Source organism: Numida meleagris, chromosome 3, assembly GCF_002078875.1.
Source record: "Numida meleagris isolate 19003 breed g44 Domestic line chromosome 3, NumMel1.0, whole genome shotgun sequence".
Taxonomy (NCBI): domain Eukaryota; kingdom Metazoa; phylum Chordata; class Aves; order Galliformes; family Numididae; genus Numida; species Numida meleagris.
This window is the reverse complement of record NC_034411.1, coordinates 48,485,616-48,501,720: the sequence shown is the minus strand read 5'-3', so window position 1 is coordinate 48,501,720 and position 16,105 is coordinate 48,485,616. Positions and strand designations below refer to the sequence as shown.

At 46.4% G+C, this 16,105-nt stretch overlaps 1 protein-coding gene across 5 annotated transcripts; it reads left to right on the top strand.

The window, feature by feature from the left end:
• On the top strand, positions 2,080-14,829 carry ZC3H12D (zinc finger CCCH-type containing 12D). Of its 5 annotated transcripts, none has more exons than XM_021389706.1 (7): positions 2,081-2,332; positions 5,072-5,176; positions 5,724-6,164; positions 9,731-9,870; positions 10,848-11,082; positions 11,943-12,049; positions 12,525-14,829. In XM_021389706.1, the coding sequence occupies exons 3-7, from the start codon at positions 5,782-5,784 to the stop codon at positions 13,466-13,468; spliced, it is 1,809 nt and encodes a 602-aa protein (XP_021245381.1). In that variant the 5' UTR covers positions 2,081-2,332; positions 5,072-5,176; positions 5,724-5,781; the 3' UTR covers positions 13,469-14,829. The 5 variants fall into 5 exon arrangements, with proteins under 5 accessions (XP_021245382.1, XP_021245381.1, XP_021245379.1 ...); XM_021389704.1 differs by lacking the exon at positions 2,081-2,332 and adding an exon at positions 2,621-2,843; XM_021389707.1 differs by lacking the exon at positions 5,072-5,176 and having other exon boundaries at positions 2,080-2,332.

Here is a 16,105-nt window from a genome sequence, read left to right as displayed (position 1 = left end):
CTCAGTGGAAAACACTTGACTAATAGCAGGATTTTTTTATATCAAGGGGAGACCAAAAATAGACTGGCAAAAACAAGTTGGGTTCCTGCTGTGTCAGATCTTAAGATGGGATTGTAATTTTCCAAGAAGTAAAAGAAGTTGTCTGTCAGCTGTATATTGTTTGAATAAACGTGTCTCCCTCCCTGTTCCGTGGTCAGATGCGGGCCTCACTACTGCTGCCTGGTTTGTTGGGGGGAAGGTTTGGCAAGCATGTAAAAATATCTCCTCTAAAGACACTGGTTGTTTACCAGCCTGAACACTGGGTTGCCTGTCAACAGCTTGGTCCAACAGGACCTGTTGTTGTTAGTGGAGCAAACATCTGTTTCCAGCAAGTCAGAATTTCCAGGGTCTCCAGCAGCAAGAGAATTTCAGTGGCAGAAAATGTCTAGACTTTGCCTGATAGTGCATAAAACCCAGATTTAAAACTGAGAGCACATCTTGCACTGTGTAACAATGACTTCTTCTTGGTGAGGGTTTACCAAGAACCCGGGTTGTGGTGGCACAGTGTGAGGCAGCAGGGAGATGCTCCTGCCCCAGGCTGTTTAAGGTGCTCCTCCCAGTAGGATTGTGTTTGACTGCATGTTTTATCCTGGCTCTGGTCAGGGACTGAAGAATTCTCACTGTGATACTGCGACCACGTGCGTTTGTTTGATTTTCCCAGCAGGTGAACTTTTTCACATGAGGAAGATGGTAATAATGCTTTCTTGTGTTTCTGATGCAACGAATGAATGTTTCCTTTAACAAAGAAATAACTCATTGGGGTGTGTAGACCAGAGCACCTGTGGCGTTCCCCACTACAGGTTCAGGAGAATGTTTTTCCGTACTTGGCACGACATCTTACCTATCACCATCAGGAAGGTGGGGCTGCACAGATCCTACTGAGATGGCAGGCCTGGTCCTCTGCCGTGGTCTTCGGGAGCTGCCGCAGCAAGGCTGTTCTGCTTGGAGGTTGGTATAATTCTTTCCAGTGGTAGTCCAGTTGTTTCACAATGCGGCAAGTTCTCAAACTTCAGCTCAGCGTAGGAACAGCCATGAGTTCGGGTTCTTTCCCAGAGAAGACCTCGTCTGCCGTATCCATTTCCTTAATTACCACAACACCGTGGAGAAACAACAGATTGCGCTGGGAGAACTCGGTGTGCTTGTCAGCACAAGGAAGCAGCAGAAAGAGGAAGTGTCTACAAAACCACAGCGCTGGGCTGGCAAATGTTTATCTGTGCTGGTGAACAAAAGGGTTTGAGACCATTTTAAAATTCTGTACGGTCGTCTGCTTTGTGTGGTCTGCTGCCGCACACCGGCAGTCGCCTCGGTGAAGTGCTCTTCCCAGCTTTGGCAAGGAAGGTAAGGGTCCTCCTGGCTGGCTGCAGTTTGAATAATGTTGAAGTCTCATATTCACGGCTTGTTCATTAACTTTAGTCATTTTGTTACAAAGGAAAAATGAATGTAAAATTCTGACTTTCTTCTAATTGCTTTTTTTAAGCTCTGATTTAGAATCACGGAATCATTAAGGTTAGAAAAGACCACTGAGATCACCCAGTCCAACTGCTAACCCATCCCCACTATGCCCACTGCCCGTGTCCCTCAGTGCCACATCCACACGGTTCTTGAACACCTCCAGGGACGGTGTCTCCACCACCTCCCTGGGAAGCCTGTGCCAGCATCTGACTGCTCTTTCGGAGAAGAAATTTTTCCTAATGTCCAATCTGAGCGTCCCCTGGTGCAACTTAAAGCCATTCCCTCTCATTCTATCGCTATTACTCGGAAGAAGAGGCTGACCCCCACCTCGCCACAACCTCCTTTCAGGTAGTTGCAGAGAGCAATAAGGTCTGAACAATCCCAGTTCTCTCAGCTGCTCCCCATAAGACTTGTGCTCCAGTCTCCTCACCAGTTTCGTTGCTGTTCTCTGGACACTCTCCAGAGCCTTATTCCCATATTAGAAGAGTGTTTCGCTAAGGAGTGGGAGTTAAAATGATACTCTGCAATGTCACATGCTCTATTCCATTGCATCCCTTGGTTGTAAGCAGCTAGGCAGCTTTCTTGTTCCTCTCCAGAAGCACTTTGTAGCGGTGCTCTTGTGAGAGGGCCCTTGGCACTCTGCCTGGCTCCTTCCACAGGGTGTGGGATCTAAGGCTCTGGATGTTCTGCTGAGCTATGTGTGTTCTGCTGTGTTTCAGGTGTTCTGGGTATCAGAAAGCTGGCAAGTCAGTGTAGTTGTGGCCTTAGGAACTGTTTCCCATGCAGCTGACCTGCCCAGTCAGTCCTATCCAAGTCCCAGAGAGATCTGCGCTGCGTGCAGGTAGGTTGCATGCTGCCCTTCATTCTGTCCTTTATAAATTTTAATTATCTACTTTTTGTGTCCCTGAAAGTCAGGGATTTGCCAGATGCAAGGGGGAAAGAATAACTTGGTTGAAGTGTCCCTGGTGGAAAGTTGTCCATTCATCCCCAAATTCCTGTGCCCAGCTCTGACTGCTGGGTGCTGTGGATCCCTGCCCATGAGCATTTGACTCATCTTGTCCATGACTCAGAGGAGAGTTGTATTGGGATCCCCTTTTTTTTTTTTTTTTTTTTTTCCCCTTTTGAATAACGAAGTGAAAGTTTATCAACCTGTACAGTTAGATGAAAGACCAGCGAGCCAAATGAGGAAGTAAACCCTTCCTTTAGAATGAGCTCTAACCTGCTCACAGCACTTGTTTGCTCTCGGCTGACTCCAGCCCTGCCTTAAAGCTCTCCACACCGGGCAGCTTCCTTGTGGCTGCCCTGAGCAGCTCCCGTCCGCCCACCGGGATGGCACCGTGGGGATTGGGCAGGTAATGTGGGGTGAGTGGGGCTGCTGGTGGGCATGGCTCCTGGCGCTGCTTGCTGCTACGGCTTCTGGGGAATGCAGCACGGAGGGTGGGGAGGAAAGAGGCAGATTGTTCTGTAGTCATCTAGCCTTGTTGTAGGGGTTTACGTGCATCCCTCACTTGGGAAACTTAAACATTCTGATTTATTTGAAAGCGCAGCAGCCTATCCTCTTTCTGAGAAGAAAAAGCTCCTGGAAGGGCCCAGGAGTGCTGCCTGGTGCAGGTTGAATGAATTATGGGGTGGCTGTGAGGGACAGGGGAGGAAGGGACGGCCAGTACTGGGCAGGGGGAATGCTGCCATGGTATGGAGTTGTCGCTGTGCCTGCATGCATGGCCAAATGGTTTTTTTTTTTTTTTTTTTAAGCTAAAACATTAAGATTATAACAGAATCTAGAAATGACACTGAATCTTTTCCTCCTAGCTGTGTGGGTGCATGCAAGGGGGGCACAACAGCACGGCTTTGAGGGCTGGGCACATTTGTCTGGGGGAAAAATCAGCCTGGGGCTGAAGGCTGAGTGCTGGCTGAGCACAAAGCCAGAGTGGCTGCCCAATGGGTCTGTGAGAGCAGGGGAACTGGCAGGAGGAAATCCAAGAAATTTGCAAATGAAGGTTGTAAAGTTTATAAGTTGGATTTTACAACCTGCTTGTGTCTGATAGAAAAGGTGGACTCTGTGGTGCGCCCCTTCTTTTATTGTGTGTTTTTGCACTGATTGTAGCAACCAGCTGGCCTGTTGGACTTGGGCACGCTGCTGATTGCTCATCAAAGTGTCAGCTGGTGACTTTATTATTCCCTGGCTTGGTTCAGCCCAGAGCAGAGGAGCTGAGGGGAGCCCTCATGGCAGCTGCAGCTCCTCACAGGGAGCAGAGGGCAGCGCTGAGCTCTGGTCTCTGTGACAGCGACAGGGCCTGAGCGAACGGCATGGAGCTGTGTCAGGGGAGGGGCAGCTGGGGTTTAGGGAAAAGTTGTGCACCAGAGAGTGATGAGCATGGAACAGGCTGCCCAGGGCAGTGGGCACAGCCCCAAGTGCCAGCGTTCAAGTAGAGTTTGGACACCGCTCTCAGACATAGGGTTTGACTTTGGGTGGTACTGTGTGGAGCCAGGGGTTGGACTCAATAATCCCTGTGGGTTCATTCTAACTTGGGATGTTCTATGTTTCTACGATTACCCTTCAAGTTTCCCTTTTTAAGAGTCACCTCAGTGCTAGCTGTGAGCATGGCTTCCATCTCAGGGTTCCAAATGTGCTCTTACTTTGGTGAAAACCCTGCAGTTGCCGCATTACCCATTTCTAACATCTGGGTGAACAGTAGCAGAGATCCAGTGGTTAACTCTGCAGAAAAACAGATCTGGCCAGGCAAGGCTGAGCCTGCCTTCAGTGGAGTCGGGGACAAACACAACGCAACAGGGTGATAGTGTGGGAAATCACCCTGAGATAAACAACATATATCAGGACACGTGGAAATGCAGGTCTACAAAACAACACTGAGGGCTATTAAAATACACTGATGATGTTCATAACTTTTACTAGGGTTCCAGATTTCTTCTGCAGAAAAACACGCTGTCTAAGCCATCATAAAGTGATCTGCCAATGAATGAGATGAAGTGGCCCCACAGTCCTCTTCTTCCCAGGGAGCTGTCTGCAGGGTGTTTTTTTACATGATCTCAAGTCCCATAGGCAAAGGAGCATCAAGGCTTAGGGCTGAATGCCTCACTCTAGCAGAGCTCCAGAGCTTGCAGCATCTTCCCTGAGCAGTTTGCATTGTACTCAGGAGTAACCTGCACTTGGTCTCCTGTCAGTGAGGGCGATGAGAGGGCTACAGGGAAGGGAAGACAGCTGGACTTGTTTCTTACACATGAGTAGGTGATGCAGCCATAGCTCTGATACTGGCGATACCCGTAACTGCAGAGATTTAGTGAGATAAGTGTCAGTGCAAGTATGCCAACCATACCTGAGAAAATGTGGCTTGATTGTTGAGTAGTCACCATGTATCTCCTTCTGCTGTCATGCTTGGTAGGGTGAAGCAATTCTGAGGCTTATATTGCCCGTCATGGTCAGTTACTAGGTAGACCAGAAATGTAAACAGTCATGTTATGGAGAAGCTTGAGGTAGCGTTCTGCTACTTTGGCACAGTCATTTCTGAATTACCATTTTTTTTTGACAATGAATCTAAGTGAAACTGAAACCACTTTTCAGATTGTTTTGCTTCCAACCACTACCCATGACAGCCTTTAAAAAACGAGCTGCTTCTCCGAATATCAAAACAACAGGAAAATATTAACTCAGGCATCACTGGAACAGGTGAGTGGTAAAATTTCATAAGATATGCCTGTACATACACACATATAGACACGTACTAGGAAACGCGGTTCTATTAAGAAAAGTTCAGAGTTCGCAGCTATTTTGCGAATAACGTTTCCCTAAATCACTTGGTGAAATTCGTTGTAGATGTTAAGTTGCTATGGCATCTTAGATCGTCCAACAGCATTCAACAGATATTATCTGTGCCTCATTAACCACACTGAGCAAATTGAAAATCCCCGGTTACACGGCCTTTTGTATCATTTCCTGTGAGATAAGTCCAAAGGACAAACTTACGCATACAGCGAACCTGAGTAAAGACAGGCTTGCATAGCTGGTGAAGTAGGATGACACCTGTCTGACATAATGCCTGGAGAATGACAAACATCGCCTGGACCAGTCAGCTGCTTTTATAAATAAGAGAGGATCAGAAAAACACGTGAATGTTGAGAGAAGACTGGGGCAGTGCACGAGGCAGCTAACTGAGCTTGCACGTTCTGCCTTAACGCTTGCATTTTGTTATTTCTAATCTTTCCCCCACCTAAAGCTGATGCCTGCTGGACAAGGCTGGGAAGACAGAAGCACCGCATTTGGAAGGAAGGCAGATGCCTGCTAGGATGGCCCTGGCCAGTTCATTTTCCAGCAAGCCAGTACCGCCAGGTTCCAGAGGAGTTTCTACAGCAGGGGCAGAAGTGCACCAGAGCAAGCTGGACTTTTTCTGCAAGCTAGGCTATGGTAAGCAGGACATCTGCAAAGTGCTGGAGAACCTGGGCCAGGAGGCCCTGGAGGATGATGTGCTCAAAGAGCTGATACGGATGGGGAGCAAACCTCAAGCTCTGGAGAGCCAGGCTCAGCCTCCCCCGCTAAAACTTGTCGCCCGTGGGTCGTGCAGCACTTCACCAGTGCCAAAGTGGCTTGGAGAAGAGGAAGGTGATTCCTCCAGTCACTTGAGAGCCATTGTGATTGATGGCAGCAATGTTGCAATGAGGTAAGCTGCGCTTCTCAAGAGATCTCTCTTTCTCAGTAGTTTTTGAATTTGAAAGCTGATGGGTTGAAGTGTGTTTTTCTCCAAGTGAGGTGTATATCTGATGTATAGGAGATGCACGACTGCTTATTCCTGTTGTTTGGGGCCTTTTGTCTCCATGCCATGCTTGCTCTGCATTTTGACCTTTTATGAGCTCACAGCAGCTGAGGTGCACTGTTAACGGCAGGATGATTCAGCAGCTCTTTCTCTTTTTGTTCACCATTGATGTTTCCCTGCCTTTTGATGCAGTTACCTAGGAATCCCAAATGGACAGAAAAGTTCCACTAATATAAGAAGGGGAGGGAAAATTAAGACAAGTGGCTGTGGTTCCTAACAAAATCACTGTAGTATTGTCTTGACTTGCAACTAAATCCCACCGAGGTTCTTGGCTTGTATGTTTTTTGTTGGTTTATGGTTCTACTTCATTTCAATATCAGGAAAATGGTCTTGACATTTATCTCAAATGTTCTCATTTCTTCCTTTATTAATGCTGTTTCTGGGAAATGTTTTAGCCACTCATCTTGGCCAATTATACTTCCTAGGTAGTGTCCTGACACTGTAAAAGCACTGTGGTGTAGAGCCTGCCATTCCCATGTGGATGAGAAATCCACAGCAGCTTAGTGACAGTAGCTTGGCCTCCATTCCTCTGAGCAGTGAGAACTGTCAGAGGCCCTGCCAGAGTCCAGGATGCCCTTTGTATCCACCATTTCTCCCTGTGACCCCTGCTTTCTTCCGCAGGGCCAGGCTCATCCTTGCACTTTGGAGTAGAGTGGAGAAGGGCTTCCTCCTCTGGTGCGAGATAAGGCCACATCCCCTCTGGTTAGAGGGCGAAAGAGATTAGCGCATCCAGAGCAGGTGATCCTAGAGAGTAAGCAAGTTGTGCCATCTTCTGGAAGAAGGAAGAAATTCCACCCGAGAGGGGATCCTCAGCAAAGCTCACAAGTAGTGAGATATACGCAATAGAGCAAAGCCCTTTATCCTTAGTGAAGCCATCAGCTGGGTAGCCAGCTGTTAGGGTCTCCTGCACTTCCACCCTAGGCCCTCCTCAGGGTGTTTTTCAGCCATATAAGTGTAGGGGAAGCAACAGTTTAGGGATGGAGCTGTCAAAATCTTGAAGCTTAGAGAGGAACTTGCTTGTGTGGGGAAAAAAATACCTCAAGCATTTGTACTTCTGTCTTGGGACTGGTGTTACTGGAGCACTTCACAGCTGACATTGAGGGCCCATTGCGTGGTGCAAGGTTTTGAAAAAAGTGTGTATGCCCCAAGCCCATCCATCGAGACTGAATGGCAAATACTCTTGCCTTCAGCCAGTCTCACTAGCCAGACACCTCAGTATGCTTTGCATTTCCATCAGGTGTAGTTAGAAACTTAGCCATCTGCCAGCCTGTCTATGGGAGATACACAAGATGGTTTAGCTAGGCCAGTGGGGGAAATCAATCAAGTTGTGTAAACGTGAAAGGGAAACTGTTGTAACTGAAGGGCTATCTACTCTAGAGCTTGCACATACATCTAGTTCTAAGCTGTGACATGTACAGAGGCTTTTTCCTGGGCCAGCTGAGCCCTGTTTGTACTCTTAAGTTTCCTTACTTTGGCAGTAAGCGGTTATCAGGGGGAATTAGTGCTGGAACTTGATGTTTCCTAGCCAGCAGGCCTAAAACATTTTATGAAGGTGGAACGATACAACTACAGATAGAGGAAGAAAGGGTGTAATTGCTTATTTTAACAAAATTACAATATAGCCCAACTGTCCTCTTAGGCCAGTGCCCTGTAGACAATTGCTGTTCATGAACAAATGCTCTTGAAGGAGTTGTTTTGAGTAAACTTCTCAAAGAGTTTGGAGCTGCACAACTGAAAAAGGAACCACTTCCTGCTAATTATAGAGTAATTGCTGGAATGGCTGCTTTGCTCTCTGTGCCCTGGTGAGAGGAGTCAGATGGGTCCTGGTGACCTGTAACCAAGTGATGCATTGCACTGCTGGCAGGAAGGAGAGAGCAGGGACAGAGCTGTGACAGATCAGTTAAGGTCTGTGGGCATGGGGTGGGTAAAAAAGGTTCTGTTGGGCAAGACAGATTCAACATACAGGACATGAGAAGTTTTAAAGACCTTGTGGTATTGCATGGCAGGTGTTGGTGTTCAGTGATGCTTGACATGGCAGTGCATCACGTGTGTACCTACTACTGTGGATACATATTCCCCACGTTTGGCTGTAGATCCAGTGACAACACTGAGAATCAATGCCAGGTGCCTCTTGCTTGTTGTGCCTGTCCTTTTGATCAAATTGTTTGTGCTTGAGTGTTTTGCTTCTTACATTGAGAGTATATATAAAAGTACTTTCCTAAATCTGAGAGGGCTATATACATACAGATGAGGAGTCATTGTCAAAGAAAGTTATTGCTGTAGTGAACTTGATCTGAGACCTGACATTAAAGAATTGCACTATTTTTCATTTGTAGTCAACATTCCAGCACTATACATTTTATTAGGTGTAAAATGAACCTTTTTGGTTTTACTGTCAATATAAGCACAATCTGGACATGAATTTCTGGGAGTCAAGGATATTTAGGACTGCAGCATCTTCCTCAGCTGGTCAGTCACTGCAGGTAGGTGTAGTAACTGAGAGAGACTTTTATATCCATGTTTTGCAGAATGTGAGTAAGACTGTGGTGATATTATCCAGAAACCTCAAAGTACAAGGATGAGGTTTCTGCAGACACTGTGAGGGTATTTATCTGTTCAGGATCTGTGTGAGGAGTTTTTGTTTCCTTGTGCAGAGGCAATTAACAAATTACCTTCCTTTATATGTGTGCTGTACTCTAGTCAAATTTTAGATAAGAGGAGGGCAAGTAGTAAGGATTTTCAATGGGGAAAAGAAACTTATACAAAGCAGATTGCCTCTGATTATTTCCTTTGGGGATGTTTTCTGTGTTTTGTTCTAAATACTGATAATTATCCAGAACTCACCTTGCCTGCATCTGCTGCAGAGCACATCCTGGGGGTTTCATACATCTATGTGCAACAAAGACAAAATCCAGCAAGATCTTGCCCAGCAACCTGGGCAAGATAAAGATGGGCCTGAAGCATCTGTGGCCATCTCCACAGAGGTCTTGTCCCTTTTCTGGTGACCTGGGTTAGATTCTCCATAGTTCTCTTCCTCACTCTTGCAGTCTTTTTTTTCCCCTGTAATTTGACTGCTACTTCCAGAAGAGATCCGCACCAAACTCACCTGCAGTTGCACTTATGGCCATTTAAGACATAAAAATCCAAGTCACTGTTAGCACAGAAGAAAATCCCCATAATTTATTTCATACAGGAGAGCCTCATGGGTTTCTGCATGTGCTGGAAGAAACTCTCCATCATCAAACCATTATCAGAAGGCATGTGAAGGATCTGATACAGACTAGGGTTTTGCTGGTACTTTAGGACCCAAGTCCATCTAGATATAGATGGAAACAGCATGCCCGGGTAGCAGGCAGGTCACAGAATCTGGGGATAGAATACTTCTGACTTAAGGTATCCTATTTCTTTTATAGCCATGGAAACAAAGAGGTCTTCTCCTGCTGGGGGATCCGCCTGGCAGTGGACTGGTTCCGAGAAAGGGGGCACACCTACATCAAGGTTTTTGTCCCTCTCTGGAGGAAGGAGCCCTCTCGACAAGACAGTCCTATTGCAGGTAGGTCACCATCCTGGGCATAATTTGGCAGCCATCAGGAACAGGTTGCAGGCAGGGGGGTGTGAAGAGTACAGTATGGTTTTGCCCTGTAAAGTGCAAACGGTGTATAAGGTCTCAGTTGCTTAAATTAGTCATTAATTTATTGCCACATGCAGGCTAGCAAAGAAAACTGCAGACAGGGCTTTGTTATTGTGCTTAGAAGCACTCTGTTTCAAAAGCACTGGTTTCTGCCTTAGTTAAAGAAGAACAAGTTCACCAGCTCACAACAGCCTGCAGAGCATTTAAGGCCAGCCAATAAACAGTGACATTGTTTCTGAGTAGATAAAGTGTTTCACACGTTTTTCAAAGGCTTGGGTATTCGAAGCATTCCCTATTGCATGACTGGCATCAGTTAGCCTGGATCTGATGCAGGGGCTACACAGGTTCCTCTGCCAGGAGAAGCATGTGTGTTGGCTGACGTCTGTGGAGAGGGGCAAGATTTAGGCTGTATGGAAATAGGGAAGGTGTGTGCCTGCAGCTTGATGTCTGCAGCTGCAGGTAAGAAGGCAATGGATCTGCCCCTCTGTGTGGCAGGAATGGCAAGAAGTCAGAGTGTCCTTGGAGGCAGAGAAATGAATTTATTTATTTTATCATGCCCATTTCAACTTGCAGTAACACTCATGCCAGGGCTAATCAGAAGCTTTCTAGCATCTACTGGAGTGAAAAGGGAACTACTGGGCTTCACCTACCTCTGGTGTAGAACTTTAATGGTTAGGACTTAAAAATCAGAAAAAGGTACCTCAAATTTTATGAGTAGATTCTTTTATAAAAGATGAAATTTTTAAATTGCCAAACAATGATTAGTTTTCAATGCATCTGAAAATCACACCACTTTTAGTTGCCTGAAGTTTCTATCATGGTGGAGATCAGGTCATCATTAACTGATTCTTTCTTTGAATGTTTTTTTTCCCCTCTATTTCTGCTAACCACCTCACCAGATCAGCACATTCTTGAAGAGCTTGAAAAGCAATCAATCCTTGTGTATACCCCATCTCGGAAGGTGAAAGGCAAGAGGGTAGTTTGCTACGATGATCGCTATATTGTGAAGGTTGCTTATGAAAAAGACGGGGTCATTGTTTCTAATGACCATTACCGAGATCTCCAGAATGAAAATCCTGAGTGGAAATGGTTTATAGAGCAGCGACTGCTCATGTACTCTTTTGTCAGTAATAGGTAAGAGAACTTTGGCTGGTGAGCAATCTGTAACTTAAAATGTATGGGTCAAGACAGCTCAAACATGAGCATACCTCTGGTCACCACTTTTCTTATCTCATTTCTGTAGTTCCTTCTTATTCAGCCTTGGTCTTAAAACCCCATGCCACTCCTCAATGAACTTCTCTCTTTGAATGGCAGAAGCAGTGACCAGCTTTCCTTCTTACCAGGCCAAACTGGGATGTTTACGCAATTCCTAGTATGTATTCAGTTTCATTCCGTAGTGATGTAACTGAATTAAATTAGCGAAAGGACGCTGGCTGAATTAATTTTTAATTCCCCTACAAGGCAGAACAGCACTTTTTCCCATGCTTTTATTATTGTAACCTTTTAGAAGAAGAGAAAGGAGAAGCTGGTCTCTCTGGCCCCTTGACTATCCCCTTGAAAAGGCTGGGTTACTTCATTGCACCAGATGGGCGATCAGCTGTAGCTCCAAATTAAGTAGTGGCTTTAAACCTCATTCTCCTAAAAACAGGACGAAAGTGAGTTTAATGTGAAAGGGAGCTGACGAGTGCAGGGGCTGCAGAGGTATTTCCTGCTGCTTCAGGGAAAAAGGAAGTGATACTGTGATGTTTGGGGCACTGATAGACCAGGGCTGTGCCAAGCCTCAGCCTCTTTCCAGTTGGTTGAAGCTTTTAGGAAAGGAGAAGGACAGCTGCATGAACATGAAGCACAGTGGGCTAGGTGAGCAGGAGGAATAACGCAGCTTCCAGAGGCCAGGCTGCAAGGGCAGCACACGCCTGCCCTGCCCTAAGCCTGTGCCGCAAGCTGTGGCAATGCTCAGAGTACTTCTGCTACTCCTGCCACTTCTCCTTTTTCAGGTTTATGCCTCCCGATGATCCGCTAGGCCGGCATGGACCTACTCTTAATACTTTCCTCAGCAAAAAGCCGGCGCTTCCTGAATCTACATGGCAACCTTGTCCCTACGGTGAGTTCCTCTCTGTCCCTCCTGGGCCTTGCTTCCTCGCTGCTCTGGCCTCAAACAGCCCTGGTCCTGCATGTGCTCCTCCTTCACACTCGGTGTGGGAGAGGATGGGGCCAGGGCTGCTCAACCATGTGGCGCTCCCACCCCAAAACAGCTTTAGTGTAATTTGGAGGCAAACTTCTGCCCCATGTGTGAAAGCCACCCTTTTCAGCAGCAGGTTTCCCGGTCCGTTGAGCACTGTAACCAGAAGACATGTGAATTTCAGACACTGCCAAAATAGACCTAAAATCTTTATACAGAAATTTCCCTCCACTGCTGCTGCACCCTGCTATTTCAGTCAGCAACATGTAAATGTGGAGTCAAAAGTGCTAGGGGGGAAAGCAGCGCTTCCTCTCTGTGTTGTTTGTGCTCACCAGAAGCTCCTGGCTGCATGGTCCTGGGGGACAAGCTCCTGTTCGATATTTTTTAATTCTTTCAGGTAAAAAATGCACTTACGGTAACAAATGCAAGTTTTACCATCCGGAGAGGCTGCATCAAGCTCAGCTGTCAGTTGCTGATGAGCTCAGAGCCAGAACAAAAGTGCCCATAAGCCTGGGGAAGGAGAAGGAGATGTGCAACTGCTCTCCATATCGGACTGGAAGACAGCCTATGCCTCACGACACTGTCACAGAAACTCTGCAGGGAGCCAGCAGGGGCATGAGGGCCTCTGGCTATGCAGCATGGTCCCCAGGCAGCTACCACACACGGCCGGTCGAGGCCTGGGCCATCAGCTCCAACCGTGGCCTGGAGCTGGACCAGAAACCACCAGAAGCCCTGAGAGACCGACCCCTGGTGGCAGAGATGGCAGCACTCTCCATCAGTGACAAGGCGTACTCTGGAACCAGACCAGTGTGCACCTCGCAGGACAGAGAGGTGTCTGACAGCCCTCATCGCTGTTGCAGCCTGAGGCACAACCCATTCCTGCTGCACCACCACCACCGCTCGGACTGCACCTGCTTACCAGGGAGCCCTTTCCAGCACTCGGTGCTCCCGCCCACTCGAGGCAGGCACCTGGAGCACCGCTGGCCCCAGGAGTGCTGGTCTGATGGGGCCCAACCTGGCCCAGCCCTGGAGGCACAGCAGCACCTCCCACTGCCCTCTGTGATGCCCCTGGCTGAGCCACTGCAAGAGTACAGAGAGCGGCCCCAGCGCTGTTTCCCCAGCCAGCCCTTTCTGCTGAATGATGGCAGCAGGCTTGACTTCTTCCAGAAAGCCTGTGCTCAGCCCACTGCTGCTTACTGTGGCTACTGGCCACCCCATGCTGCAAGACCTCCTTCTGCCCAGCAAGCCAGTGCCCACAGGGAGCTGTGCGCTATTTTCCCCTGTGCCGAAGTGAATCAAGTGATGGCACCGCATCCTGAGATTAAGGATATCTATCACTAGCTTGACATTGCTGATCCGAAGACATAGAAACTTCTGATGCCTCCAGGTTAAACCTTTCCCACCAAGTGCAGAGCTGCTATTCTCAGGTTTATCTAAGTAAGTAAGTGTTATTAAAGGGCTTTTTGAGCTGAGTTACAGTTGTTCAAGTAGCATACATCTAAGCATCAATCATCTGTGGTGCATGGGCATTATGTCAAGGCAACCACTGTGGTTCACAGCATTAGGATCTTGTCTACTTCACTTGGGAGTGAGTAGGAGGGCTTGGGTTAAATAACTGAGCTGCCAGCATGTGAATTCCACATGTTTTTAATGTCCAAATGTACTGTTTAAATACCACCAAAGAGGCATTCTCCATGGGTTCCTCCTATGACTTATCATGACTAGCCTGCTCGGCTAGCAGAAAAAGTAATTTGGCATATTTCCCCTAACACTGGGCTGTACTCTCTGCTAGAAGGTGACTTTGGGCCCGTGTAATTACCTGATGGCTTTAATCACAAAGCAACCACGTCCTAGACCTTTAAAAGCTGCAACTAGTGTTTATGAAGTAATGCTGTGAACCCATCAGATTACTAGTAGAGGTAGCAGAGAGAGACCCCAGAGCACTTGGAAACAATTGCAGGTACGTTTCTCAGGGCTCATGCATTTTATAAGTCAAGTAAGGGAAGTCCTCTGTAACACAAGTCCTTTTGTGGACTGAAGGCTCAGAACTGTTCTTATTTGAGTTAACAGAGCTGATAGCAAAGGAAAATAATAACAATAGTAGCTTCGAACTGCTTCTGTCCTAGTAAACAAGAAAAAATATTGTTGAATTAACCCTTAATTACCAAATGTGGTCCCATAATGCCACTATACAGATGATTTATGAAGATTTAAACTCTCTTCTGCTGGGACGTTTGTTTATTTTCAGTAAGCTGTAAAGCTGTTAGTCTTTGTGTTATCCCACTGAACTTGCAAGTCAAAATTCAAGTGTTAAGGTTGATCCTGAAAGTTTTTGGCGTTTTACCAAAGTTTAAGTATGTCAGTATGACACATTTTAAGAATTATTTAGCACATTATAAAATGATCACCTGGAACACTTTGCTCTGAATGTTTTTTATATTTTTATTCTATTCCTTTTAGCACTGATGGATAATTAGGTCCAACATTCAGGTGGCCTTTACGAAATCTCAGACCCATCAGAGAACCTCTATTGGGTTCTTCTCAGAAGTAACGTCAGGCAAGAATTAAACCTAGCTCTCACTGAATGCTCTTGGTTTGGAAAGGTGACCAAGCAGAAGTAATTTACCTTTAGTGTCACTATCACATGATGCGTTTTTGTATTTGTATGAAGACTCTTCAGGAAATAAACTGTATCAGCTGAATCTCTTTTGGTCATGTGGTGGCTGACTAACAAGGCATTCTAAAAGAATGTGGAAGTGTGACCACAAAAATGATAGCTTTTTCCTATTTCATGACTTTTCCACTAGTTATAGTCATTTTAAGTTTTTGTATTTTCGGTTTTTACATAAATCACCTCATTCAGACTGATAGGTTTTGCCTCATCAGAATCGCTTGCAGTATCTGCTGGAAAATACACAACGATTAGAACAGCCACTAAACCAAAATTAAGGAATATGTGAATTGCTTTGGAAAGTATTTGAGTTCTACAGCCAGCGGTAGTTTCCTTGAAATACGTCACACTCCACTTCAGCACAATAAATTAAACAGAGATGTTTCATGGATCAAATGCTGACATAGTGCCCACTCAAGGACGAGCTCACTGCACCGCCCAGCAGCCTGCACTGGAGCTTTCCCTCTTGCCTGTGTGCATCTGCACACTCAAAGTGCCCTGCGGAGTGGAAAAGCCCCTTCCCCGTACTCAAGACCCAAACAACAACATTCAGAAAATACACACCAAGCAGTGGAACAGGCTATAGCCATACATGTCATCATTGAGTAGTTTTACGTCTGGAATGTAGGTTACATATTTCAATAAGGAGAGCATTTAAAACATAGAGGAAAATTGGCACGGTGCCTCTCCACAGTGCCCTGGGCTTGCTGGCTACATGCACGTAAGCTTTTCTCCTTTTCCACCAGGAATGCACAGGAATTTGGTGCTCATTCAAAACTCTCTCATGTTTAATAACTTTTTTTTGCTTTCATTTCTGCCTTATTTACTGTGAAGTCTCTCAGTAAAACACCCAGAGCATGCATTCTGTTAAGAAAGTGTCTGAGAAAATAAATCAGACTTCGGTGCTAAACAGAACTTGACTTCTCTTGGCTCATCTGCTCAGAGAAATTTTTCTCATGAAGTTTTTGTTTCAAGGGCAGCACAGCAGCAGCGTTATGTCATTGAGTGCTGTAGAGAAACTCTGCCCTTGGCGAAAGGCCCACGGCAAGCACAAACCATTTTATTATTTCACCACTGAGTAAGCATCTGGGAGTAGGGGCCTTCTGCTGCAGCCTTTTGTACTCTCCAAGACAGTAGGATTGCTTTCTGGCTTGAGAGTTAAGGGAAGGAACTGCTAACAGGAAGGAATAGGTAGCTCTCATACAGACATTATGGACAGCTGTTGCCATTTGGTGTCTCTGCTGAGATGCACTCAAGGGCAGCTCTTGCTGCCAAGCTGAGAATGAAGCCATAAATCCCCAGAGACT

Coding starts and splice junctions, on each gene's coding strand:
- ZC3H12D (XM_021389707.1), top strand. CDS start 5,782: ATGCCTGCTAGGATGGCCCTGGCCAGTTCATTTTCCAGCAAGCCAGTA. Junction 9,871..10,847: donor ACAAGACAGTCCTATTGCAG/GTAGGTCACCAT, acceptor CCACCTCACCAG/ATCAGCACATTCTTGAAGAG. Junction 12,050..12,524: donor ATGGCAACCTTGTCCCTACG/GTGAGTTCCTCT, acceptor TAATTCTTTCAG/GTAAAAAATGCACTTACGGT.